Raw genomic sequence first — 11976 nt, 5'->3', positions numbered from 1 at the left:
AACTCACCAGCTGCTCACAATACCCTGAGGCAGGGGCAGGGTGGGGTCTCTGGTCGCCCGAGGTTACTCAGCCGGCTGGGGGCGGAGCGGGGGTTTGACGGAGCTCTGCTCCGGGGGACCATGCCCTGCTCAGAGCAGCTGACCGCAGAGTCCACACCCTCTCCACCACTCCGCCGGCCGGGACGCCCACTGCAGGTGGGCCAGGCTGGGGTGCAGCCCTGGGAGTGCAGGGCCCAGGAAGCAGGCCCGGGGCTCCCGGGGCTCAGGCGTCTTCAGCTGCTGCTCCTGTGGGCGAAAGGGTGCCCCGAGCCTGTGGCAGGGCGAGCCGAGACGCCAGCGCCCGCTTCCCGTGACCACTCCCGAGAGGCCGAAGGCAGGGACCTCGGCAGTGTTTCCGAGTCGGCGTCAGGGCCCGAGCACACAGCCTCTCGTCCAGCCGCTGGGGACACGTCCTGGGCCGGCTCCTCTCTCCCGCCCCGGGTCTTCCAGGCTGACCCTGCCCAGGATCGAAGCCTGAGCCCGGCATCAGCCCGGAGGCCACCCCACTCTGCCCCCAGCCCCTCCCTGTGCCCCCACTCTGGCCCAGCCCGACCGCAGCCCCGGCCGGTCCACTCACCACCCGCGCAGCCACTGGCTCCGGTGCTCTGGGAGGAAGGGGGTGGGGCCCTGCCCATCGCCCCAGCAGGAGCTGAAGGCCTCGGCCCTGCCGCTGAGTGACGTGGGGTTATTATGCTGTCACAGGCCACCCAGAATTCTCTCCCACCCTGCTAAGAGGCAGCTCGTTAGAAAGCCCCCCGCCCCCCGCCATTCCAGCCCAGGGCCCGGCAGCCCGCCATGTCTGCCCAGTTTCCACAAGTATCCTGAGGGTCTCCATCGTGGGCCAGGGGACTGGAGAAGGCCGGCCGGCCCAGCCCGCACAGGGATGGATGTCGGGCCTCAGGCCAGCAGGCTGCCCTGTGAAGGCACCATCTGTGACCTCAGGGCAGGCGGTGACCAGGGGGCTCACCAGATCCCGCCCTCGGCCCGGCCCTGGGGCCATGTCGATCTCGGTCCCGGGAATGCTGCCAATCCTCCTAGGAGACACGACCCAGCCCCACCCCAAAGACAACCTCGAGGCCCGGGGCAGGCCAGCCGCCAGGAAGGCTAGAGCCAAGCCCAGGTAGTGTCTGTGCCCGCCCTCTGGACCAGGTGGGGGCTTCCTTTCCCAGGAGGGCAGCCCGGTCAGCACGAGGACAGAGGACTTGGGGGCCTCTGCTGCATGCCTTCTCCAGAGCCTCAGTTTCCCCATCTGCAAATTGGACCGATCGCGGTGCCTTCCCCAGGGCCTCAGTTTCCCCATCTGCAAATTGGGCCGATCGCGGTGCCTGCCTCAAAGGCTCCAGGTGGCCGTCCGAGGGGCCGTCACAGCAGTGCCGTGCATGGGGCGTTTCACTGGTCCCCTGCACCTTCCTTGGCGGTGGGCCTTCTGAGACAGGAGAACGAGGGAGCAGGAGGGGTGCTGGGCTGGGGGGGGGGGGTGTGCCATGTGAGATGTTCTTCTGCTCGGCATGGCCGGGTCCCCACTCCTGACCGGCCAGTCTGCTTCTCTCTCCCCAGGGACTCCGGGCTCCGTCCATCTGCGGCTGATGATGATGCCATGGCTGCCCTGAGGTGGGCCAGGCCCTCCCGGCAGCCAGGGGACCTGCGGGGAGCTCCCCACGTGGCCTGGTCCGACTACACGGAGCAGCCAGGCCCCCAGAGGAAGGCCTGCAGCCTCCTGGGGTGGTCCGAAAGCGAGGAGGCCAGGGATGGGGACAGCTCGGTGTCATCAGGCCGCCTTTCCGGCTCCTCCGGGGGCCACGAGTCCTGCACATCTCTCCCCGGGCCCTGGAAGGAGCGGCCCCCCCAGGTGCAGGGGCCCCGGCGGCAGCTGAGAGAGAGCAACCCACGACTGGAACGGCTTAGGGACAAGATCCGGGCCCAGGCACAGTGGCAGGCCAGCTGTGCCTCTCTGGGCACCTCGACGCCCTCCAGCGCCTCGCGCCTCTGCAGAGTCTCCGAGCCAGATCCCCGCAGGAAGGCCGGAAGGCTGGCGCACCCCGATCCGGCCCCGTGGGACGTACTTGGGCCTGGGGCCACCATCAAAGGTGCTGCGTTTGAAGCCTTTTGAGCGGCTGCCGGATGGGGACCTTTTCCTGGAACTTTGCGGAACCTGTCTCACGATGCTCCCTCTCATCTTCTCCAGGCTTAGGCACCCCGAGCGAGGCTCCGTGTGGAGCAGAAGACAAGGCCATCCCGGGCCGGGGGCGAGAGCCCTCCAGGGTCCCCCAGCGCCAGGCCTCAGGTGAGCCCGTTTGGACACCCAGGCGGCGGTCGGGGCCACACGGTTCTGGACCATACAGCTTCTCTCTCACCAGGCGATCGGCTCTATTTGATCACACTCAGACGGGGACACTAGAGAGGGTCCCAGCCCTTTATGAAAGGGCCGAGCAGGGGTCTGGACCCAGCCCGCCATTCCGTGGGGGTAGGACTTCCGAACCTCGGCGCCCGCCTCGGGGAAGGAGTGCAGGCTGGCACTGTTTGCAGATGGCGAGGGGGAGGAGGGCGTCCCTCACGTGCAGAGACAGCCTCACTCCAGCAAGATTTGGGGGGGGGGGGCCCTGGAGTGGGGGAGGGGGAGGGCCTCGGGAGCAGAAATCAGGCTGCCCTGGGACGCCCGAGGCTTCTGGGGTCCTCGGTGCAGGGGAACAGGATGGGTTTTCCACGGGGCAATAGTGGCACTGAGGGTGGGCGAGAGGCTGGTCAGCATGGGATTTGGGACCCCCGGGGCAGCTGTCACAGGGGCGTTTTTGGGTGTGTCCTGCCCCAGCTGGATGTGTGAGCCGAGTACAGATGCCGGTGGGGTCCAAGGTGCCTGCTGATCAAAGCCAAGGGGGCCGGGCCAAGCTCTGGCTAACGTGGCCGGGGGCTGCGACAACTCCCCGTAGGGCCCAGCTCTGGCTAATGTGGCCGGGGGCTGCGACAACTCCCTGTGGCCGGACGCCCAGGCGGGCCGTGGCTCACAGCGATCACCCTGCCTTTCTCCTCCTCCACCCACGGGACCCCTACGGCCTCAGCTCTCCCGTCCGCTCCCATCCCACAGAGGCCACGGGGCCCCTCAGGCAAGGACGGGACTTGGCCATTGGTCACTCAGCACCTGGTGTCATCGGTCACCAGTCCTTGATAGTCACGTCTCCCCCTCCCAGCTTTAGAACCCTCCGGAAGTAGGTGTGGGGCAGGGCCGAGGTCTTTTCCTTTTTTCTTTTTTAATTGTGGTAACATACAACACAAGATTTACCGTCGTAACCACTTTCAAGGACGCACTTGGGGGGCGTCAGGCGCACTCACACTGTCGTGCAGCCGTCTCCCACCCCCCCGTCCGTCCCCAGAACGTGTTCGTCTTCCCAGACTGGACCCGGTCCCGTTACACGTGGACCCTCCCCTCCCCCAGCCCCACCCTCCTGCTCTCCGTGTCCGTGGCTCCGACTCCTCCAGGGCCTCCTGTGAGAGGATCCTGTAGAATTGTGCTTTTGTACAGGCCTGGGTGCCGGAGGTCCCTCCTGCCAGCGGGTTGTGGGCACCGAGGACAGAGGGACCGGCCAAGGCCTGGAGGCCTGGAGAGTCCTTCGGGCCAGCCTTTCCCCGAGCGCCCCCGGTCCTGCTCACACATCGCTGGCTGATTGGCTTCTCGGTGCTTCCCGGACACGGCCCCCGCCCCAGCGGTGAACAGGGACGAGCGAGGCCAGACCGCATGGGGAGAGGGGGCCCCACTGGCCCTCAGGAAGCTGGCCCAGTCCTGCTGGCCGCTGTGCTTGCCCGGGGACTTGGACAACCTCCACCCCCCGCGGTCTCCGTGTCTTCACACGTCCCGCCAGGGTGGACCCCACCACGCGGCGCCCCTCCCCCCACGTCCCCCTGCTGGGCCGCCTCTCCGTGGCGGCCCACTCGGCCGTCTATTCAGTCAACAAACACGAGGGCCGCACGGCAGACCGAGATGGTCGCGGGCAACTCAGACGGGAGGCCGTTCCTGTCCTCGGTGGCTCGCGGCCCTGGGCACCTGGGCATTCGTGACCAGTCGGGGCGTGAAGGGGGGGCCTGTGCAGACCACCAAGAGGTGGACGGCCACGTGTGCCCCTCTGGCCCCGCACTCAGCTGCCCGCGCCGGCACAGTCCCCGGGAGCAGGCAGGACGGGCGCGTGGCTCTGTAGGGGCAGGGGGCCGCCAGCGTGGCCAGCCGTGTGGCCGTCACTGCTCACCCTCCCCACCTTCCCTCCTCCTCTCCTCTCCCTGAAGCTCCACGGGAGAAAACCAAAAGAATGAAAAGCCGTCCTTGCACGAGGGAGAGAGCCCCCCAGTCGCCCACCTCTAGAAGAGATGCCAAAGACACAGGTAAGGTTTGCCCGTTTGGGGCCCCGGCAAGGCCTGGGGTAAAAGTCTGTGACCCGGCTCACTAGGTGGGCACGCGGCTTCTGGTTCCGGTGCTGCGGATGGACGGGCGCCCCGGGGGCCTGGGGCGCTGCGTGCACAGGGACCTGGGACGGGCAGGGGCCGATCTCGAGTGGAGGGTCTGCCACGCTTGAAGGAAGGGCGGCACTGGCGTCCGCATCTCGGGTGAGTGTAGACCCTGCCTGGGCGTCACCGGGGCGCCGCGTGGTCCCCGCCGGCACAGGGGTCATCCGCCGTGAGGAAGCGCGAGTCCACAACCCCCCGTGCCGTGGGCTGTCCTTCCAGCACCCCTAGACCAAGAGAGTCTGTAGGGACACGGACCGCTCTCCGCGATTGAACGTGCATTCACAGTCTGTGCTCCGAGGCATCACTCGTGAGCGTGAGCGGTGGGGGCTGCTGGAGGGAGAGGTCTCCCTAGGCACCTGGCCTGGGATTGGAATCCAGACAGCAAGCCCGGAACACCTGCCTTCCCCCACAGCACTCGGTGATAGGAAAGGCCTTAGATAGTGCCCACTGTCTCCCAGCCCTTTGGGGACTTGGGGCCATCAGGCAGGGGTGCGCTTCGGCCGATCACATCCCAGGAGAGTCCGAGGAAAAGCTGGTGATGGTGGCAGGCCTGAGGTCACACCCTGGGGCCCCCAGAGGTGGGGGTTTGGGGTGTTGACATCCAGCAGGGACCCAGCTGCCCAGGCTGGGTCGGTTTGTGACCCTGCCCTCGTGGTGGATCTGCCAGCCCCAGAAGGGCCACTTTGGTGTGTGTGGGACGAGGGAGGCGGTGTTCCCCTGGGACTTGACTGTTCTTGGCAGTCAGCGCTGGCTCTGTGTGCCTCGTGCTCTCTGGACATCAGCTCAGGGACCCCCACAGCACTCCCCTGGGGTAGACGGGCTTGCTCCCGTGCTGTAGATGGGGACAGTGAGGCTCGGAGAGGTTCAACAGCCTGCCCAGGGCTGCACTGGTGTGCTGGCTCCAGGCCTGTGCTCCTCACCTGAGAGAGCCAGGGGCGGGTGCTCTGGCCATCTTTCTGCTCCACGCCATCAGACCTGCCGCCTCCACTCTGGGAGAGCACGGGTTGCCGCCGGACGAATGAACATGTCCCTCCTCCGCCATTGGCTTCAGGGACCCTCGAGGGAGGCGGGCAGCCATGGGGGCAGACACGTCTATTCAGCAGGGTAAGAGGTGACCAGACAGCAGGGAAAACCTCCACTCGAACCTGACAGTGAGGGATGCTGGCAGCCACAGAGAAGGTTCTGGAAGGCTCACTTAAAAGGCACAAAATACAATAGTTTTCTGCATCGTTGTCTCCCCCCCCCCCTCAGCTTTTTGGTTTGTTTTATTTTAATGGCTAGCTTGAAAAATGACTTGCTTTCTGTCTGACACTGGGTCAAAGGGCATGCCACTGGCTGCATCCATCATCGTAACCACCGTGTCACCCTGACGGAGCTGACCATTAGTTTCTGTCAGTGACCAAGTCACAGCTGGGCTAAGGAGAGATGAGCTTGGGTTCAGAGGTCAGAGCCGCAGGACTTGGGAATTGGATGAATTAGAAATTTGCTGTAGTTAACAAAAAATTAAATCACAATAGTTATAAAATATTCATCCATCCGGGCTGAAGGAAAATGAAGCCCTATATTTAATTTCAGATTATACCGCCTCACTTTGCATTTTTTATCATAGATTAAGCCGGCCCTGGAACTTTGACAGGGCACTTGGGGACTTCATCCATTTCCACAGATTAAAAATCCTCTCGTAAAAAAATTAATTGCCATTAAACTGCTCGGCGGAAGAAAAAATGTGCCCATCAGGACCCATTTATTGACCCGGACCCCTCTGGCGGGCTAATGGGGGATGAGCGGCCAGTGATGGAGGGGCCTGTGGGGAGGGTCCCGGCCAGCGGGCAGCCCCCTCGTCCAGAGCAGGGCCTGCACAGTGGCAGGGAGGAGCGATGACTTTGTGCAGGTCAGCAGCGACAGGGGCCAGGACTCAGGAGCCTTGCTGGGGAGCCCCCCCTCCTCCCTCGGTACCATCCAACACCCAGGTGCGGCCAGCTGGGCAGTGCCGGCCTCAGCCCTGGCCTTCGTCTCTGCCAGCGGAACCCTGTCCCTTCCTGGCCCACCCCGTTTCATGCCTGTGGTCTTGTGGGGAAACCGAGGAGGGTCACTCGCCCGAAGCCCATAGCTAGTAATCAGCAGAGCCAGAATTTAAACCCGGTCTGGGATTCCCCAGACCACGCTTTAACCTCCGGTGTTCCCGGGCCCTGGCGTGGGGGGCGTGGCCTCAGGGGCCCTCCCTGGAGGGGTGTGGTTTGTGGAAGGCGTGGCCTTGGCTTCGGGCCCTGAAGGGGCGTGGCTTTACAGAAGGCAAGCTTTCGGGGCGTGGCCTAGGGAGGGCGTGGCTTGGCGTGGCCCTTTCCCCTTCCTGCAGCCGCCGGTTCAGGCTTGCCTCTCTCTCTGGGTCTGGGCCTTGGGCCAGAGATCGTCAAGCGTGTGTTGGGGAGGGGCCTGACCCTGTTGGTTGCCTGCCCCGGGGGTCACCTCTCCTGACGGTCTCTGCTCTAAGTCACCCTTGCTTGGCAAAAACTGGCCTCCGCCACGGCCCTTGTGGATGGGTTTGTAACGATGGTGGGGCTGGCATTGGCATTTGGTGAGAGTATTCTGGGATTATGAAGAATTTTGATAAATGACGTTCCTCAGGTGACAACATTTGTTAACAAAACCTCGTTTGCGTTTGGGACACGGTGGGTGTTTGTCCGTGCTCTCCGGGACCCCTCATCGTGCTGGCCTGGGCATCCTTGTTGGTGCCCAGCCCCTTTGCTGCGGAGCCACACCGGCTTAAAAGCAAATAATTTGCTGCAGCCCGGTGCGAGTGGTCAACCGTGGCCGTAGCCTCCCACTGGCCCTGCCTGTGCTGATGGCTCTTCGTTATTACCGTCCTTGTCACTACGGGCCGGTGTTTCCTGAGCACGTGCCGCACACCTGGGCCTGTGTTGCTCCCGCGGGGAGCAGCTTTTATTGTCCCGTTAACCGAGGGTCAGAGAAGTCAGGTCACCGTCCAAAGTCATCCTGGGACTCAGCCCTGCCTCTTGCTGCCTGGTGGCTGAGGCTCACCCCAGCTCCTCTGGGGGCGTGTGAATTGGTCCCAGGGGACTGCCCGGGGCCAGCAACCTCCCCGTCTGGGCCGGCATTGGGAAGGCCCCGGCTGCTCGGCTGTGTGTGCGTTTTCTCTGTTTAAGATTCTGAGTTGGTCGGTGTTTACGCCTGGAGGAAAGGACCAGCCCTGGCGAGGGCCCTGCTTGGGCCCCCTCCGGCCCTCCGCAGGCTCCAGAGGGAGGCTCCCTCGAGAGACCAGGCCCCCGCCGCGGAATTAGGTACCTGGTGCCTCGCCTCTGGCTCCTCCTGTTGCGCTGTAGCCTCTGGGCGGTGGGCGCAGAGGGCGAAGGAGGGACATCAGGTCCAGGAGCAGGCCTCTCCCCAGCGGCCTGTCGGATGCCCTCCAAACCTGCCATCAGACAGGACTTGGGGGAAACCATTACGTTTGAAAGCCTAAGGGAAGGCTTTCTGTCCCCGAGAGACACCTTTCAGGCTCCCAGGAGGCTAGGCTTTCCCGACTGAGGGAAGGCAGGGTGGGAGGGGCAGGGGCTCCTCCGGCAGACACACGTCACCCCCATCACGCTGTGTTCACCGTGTCTGGGGTGAACGTGCCCGGGCACAGCCTCGAGTCACCAGGATGTGGCACGTGCACCTGGAGGGCTTCTGCAAACCCATGCTGTGTGCAGGGGCCAGGAGGGGCTGGGAGCAGGGCCAAGGGTGCTTCTGGGGGGAGGGAGGGGAGCTGGCTCTGCTCCCCCCCGGGGCCCCGCAGCCCCTGACACCCGTGACCACCTGTGTTTGCAGGAGACAGCAAGAAAGTTGGAGCTGCTAAGAGCTCCCCTGCCCGTCCCCGGATGCCCAGTCCAGCCTCTGTCCGCGGCGGCCTGCAGGTGTCCGCCAATACGCCCAACCTGCCCTCCTGCGAGCGGCCTGTGACCATCCAGAATGCCATGGCTGTCCTTAGAGACCTCCGCCAGCAAATCCAGGCCGGGCTGGAGTTGGCCCGGAGCCACCGCCCCAGGGGAGGGCCAGAGCTGGGGCGGTCAAAGTTGTGGCTGCAGAACCTGGCAGAGAGGAGGCAGCAGGGCCCCTGGAGCACCCCAGATGTCCGGGGCTCCTTCTCGAAGAGTCCTCGGGCCTTAGAGAGGGCTGGCAGCTTCCCCACGGGGCATCGCTGGAGCACCGCGGCTGGGTGGGAGTCCTGTCCCCAGATGACCCGGGCGGCCCAAGGACGGAACCCCTCCTTCCAGAGGCCTGGGAGCCCCCCTGAAAGGCTGACCTCCTTCCCTCAGCGGCCCTGGAGCGCCTCGGCCGGGCAGCCCTCCCAGCCCCAGAGGACCTGGGCTGCTCATGAAGACTGGGAGAGCTCTGCCCAAAGCCCGTGGAGCCCAGCGGCCCAGCGGCCGTGGAGCGCCTCCTTCCTGCGCAGCAAGGGCACCCCATGCAGGGGCCGAGGCTCGCTCCCGCCTCCCTCGGAGCCAAAGCGAGCCTGGATGAGGCCGGCCCCCGGGGCCCCCGGGAACGCCCCTGGGAAGGAGAACGAGGTGAGGGTGCCGCCACCCTGCCCGAAGCCCCGGGGGGTCCTGGGTCACCCCTACAGCTCTGAGTCCCTGCGGGAGTTCATGCGCCAGAAGGCGCTGGCCCGGAGGCGACAGGCCCTGGAGGAGAAGGCCTCGGCCCTGCGGGCGCTCGAGCTGAGAAACCAGAGGCTGCAGGATGTGTACAGGAAGCAGAGGGAGGCCGTCCTCGGCAAAGCCGTCCCTGTGGTGTCCCACACGACCCCCGGCATCGTGACCTTTTTTCCGCATTGTGCACAGTCCAAGGTACGCGCGGTGTGCCGGTGAGGACGCGGTGCTGAGTTTCTGACGTCCCCAAGTGCCTGCCTCCCTGGGTATGGTGGGGCTCTGGAGGGACCCCACTGCCTCTGTCCCAGCCCCTAGGGAGGGGGCCCCCCGAGGGCTCCAGCCTGAGACCCTTAGCTCTGGGACTAAGGGACAGGGTCTCAGGGTCTTTTGTCCGAGGCGGGCTCTGACCGTGTTCTCCTCTGCTTTAGGGCCTGGAAGCCTCTGGGAGCCTGGGGTCGCCTGTGCTGGAGTGGAGCAAGGTGACCTCCGGCATGGTGCTGGGGGACCAGGAGGCCCCGGGCAGGTGGGTAGGCAGGTGGGGGCTGCAGTTCCTTGGGGGGGGGGGGCGCTCCTCCAGGCTGAGGCGGCTTCCTCTGCCCAGAGCTGGTGAACAGGGCTGTCCCGGGTTCCACAGCCCCTTAAGTGAGCCATTGAGGGCACGCGATGGCGGTGGGGGGGGGTGGGCATTGGGCACCTCCCCGGTGTCGTGTGACCACCACCTCTCTCTGCACACACAACATCGTGTCACCCCGAAAGGGAACCCTGTACCCGTCGGCATGGCTCCAGGGCCTCCCCGCGGCCCCCCCCCCCCGTCGCCCCAATCTGCTCCCCGCCTACAGATTCACGTCACTGGAGCCTGGCAGGGCGTGGCCGCTGGGAGGCCGCTTCTCTCTTGGAGCGTGTTTTCTGGGCGCGTCTGTGTTGTCGCGCGCATTAGGGTTTCGTTCTGTCGTTATGGCCAAACCCCGTTCCGTGGCCTGACGGCCACAGATGGTTTATCCGTTGGTCAGTTGGTGGACGTTTGGACTGTTTCCCCCCCCAACCCCGCCCCCCAGGCTGCTGTGGTTAGTGCCGCTGTGGATGAATTCACTGAATGCCTATTTCGTGTCCCTTGTTACACACCTGGGAGTGGAATTGCCAGGCAACTTTATTTGAAAACTCGGTGTTTAACTTTTCGAGAAACCGCCAGATGGCTTCCCACACCGGCTGCCTCGTTTTGTATCCCCACTGGCGACGGAGGAGGGTCCCAGTTTCTCTGTGTCCCGCCAACTGCTTTTCTGTTTTTCTCCCTCCCGTTTTTGTTTGGTTTTCACTATTGCGTATTTTAATAGAGCCGGGCACCTGTTCAGAAAGCCCCTCCCCGGGGCGGCACCTTAAAGCTCGGGGTCAGGTGACCGTCCCCCACTTTGCTTCGGGCACTCCCGGGGGTTACAGGTCCACAGAGCAGCCCAGGAGGCTGCGCGGTTTTCAGCTTCTTAAACTTGACGTCTGGGAACATCCTGAAGAAGATGCGGGTCCCAGGTTGTGCAGCTCAGTGACGTTCACACACTCTGCACCTGCATCCCGACGGAGAGACCAGCCACTGCCCAGGGCAGCCCCCGTCCTCCGTGGAAAGGCCGGCCGAGGGCTCCTGGCCGCCTTGACGTGATGCCCGCGGGTCCCGTGGGCCCTTCATCTTGCTTTCTTGTGTTCTTTTTCCCCTCCACGTTTTAAAGAAGTTGTGGGGAAATACACACAATGTAGACTTACTGTCTTTAAGCACATTCACGCTGTCATGCAGCCGTCCCCTCCGTCTGTCCCCAGAACGTGTCCACCTTCCCAGACTGGACTCTGTCCCATTACACCCCCCCCGTCCCCGACCCCCCCCCCCCCGTGCCCGTGGATCTGATTTATCTAGAGCCTCCTGGGAGTGGATCCTTCAGGACTGGTCCTTCTGTGCAGGGCACATCTCACGGAGCAAGGTGTTCTCCAGGTGCATCCACGTTGTGGCCGGTGTCCAGATTTCCTTTTTTTTTTTAAATTTTTTTTTTTCAACGCTTTTTATTTATTTTTGGGACAGAGAGAGACAGAGCATGAACGGGGGAGGGGCAGAGAGAGAGGGAGACACAGAATCGGAAACAGGCTCCAGGCTCTGAGCCATCAGCCCAGAGCCTGACGCGGGGCTCGAACTCCCGGACCGCGAGATCGTGACCTGGCTGAAGTCGGACGCTTAACCGACTGCGCCACCCAGGCGCCCCCAGATTTCCTTTTTATGGAATGCTTCCGATTTCTTCACATCCTGTCAACACTGGTTATTTTTAATTTTAATTCATTTATTTTTATTTAGTTAATTATTATTTTTTTTTTTTTAGAGAAAGAGAGAGAGAGGGAGCGAGTGGGGGAGAGGGGCAGAGAGAGAGGGAGAGGGAGAATCTCAGGCAGGCTCTGCGCTTAACGTAGAGTCCGGTGTGCGGCTCGATCCCACGACCCTGGGATCATGACCTGAGCCGAAATCAAGAATCGGACGCTCGCCCGACCGAACCACCCAGGCGCCCCGTTTATTTATTGTTAAGTCGTAGGCACCCTGACCGCCGTGAAGGGGTATCTTTTTTTTTTTTTTTTCAACGTTTATTTTATTTTTGGGACAGAGAGAGACAGAGCATGAACGGGGGAGGGGCAGAGAGAGAGGGAGACACAGAATCGGAAACAGACTCCAGGCTCTGAGCCGTCAGCCCAGAGCCCGATGCGGGGCTCGAACTCACGGACCGCGAGATCGTGACCTGGCTGAAGTCGGACGCCTAACCGACTGCGCCACCCAGGC

General features: G+C 63.6%; 1 protein-coding gene across 1 annotated transcript in view; it reads left to right on the top strand.

Annotated features, from left to right (window-relative positions):
- The first annotated feature begins 1037 nt into the window (after nt 1–1037).
- The window catches only part of CCDC187 (coiled-coil domain containing 187), a 37286-nt gene continuing 26347 nt past the window's right edge, over nt 1038–11976 (top strand). The window contains exons 1-9 of the mRNA XM_047093714.1: nt 1038–1159; nt 1597–2126; nt 2225–2323; nt 3122–3242; nt 3894–4015; nt 4312–4407; nt 7695–7829; nt 8356–9374; nt 9605–9699. Of these exons, the coding sequence (XP_046949670.1) occupies nt 1038–1159; nt 1597–2126; nt 2225–2323; nt 3122–3242; nt 3894–4015; nt 4312–4407; nt 7695–7829; nt 8356–9374; nt 9605–9699 (2339 nt within the window). The remainder of the gene's footprint in view (nt 1160–1596; nt 2127–2224; nt 2324–3121; nt 3243–3893; nt 4016–4311; nt 4408–7694; nt 7830–8355; nt 9375–9604; nt 9700–11976) is intronic.

Source organism: Lynx rufus, unplaced genomic scaffold, assembly GCF_022079265.1.
Source record: "Lynx rufus isolate CCGP_SWC_20201006 ecotype Redwood Valley unplaced genomic scaffold, mLynRuf1.p SCAF_36, whole genome shotgun sequence".
Classification (NCBI taxonomy): Eukaryota; Metazoa; Chordata; class Mammalia; order Carnivora; family Felidae; genus Lynx; species Lynx rufus.
The sequence above is the reverse complement of the archived record's forward strand: the minus strand, read 5'-3'. Positions and strand labels throughout refer to the sequence as shown.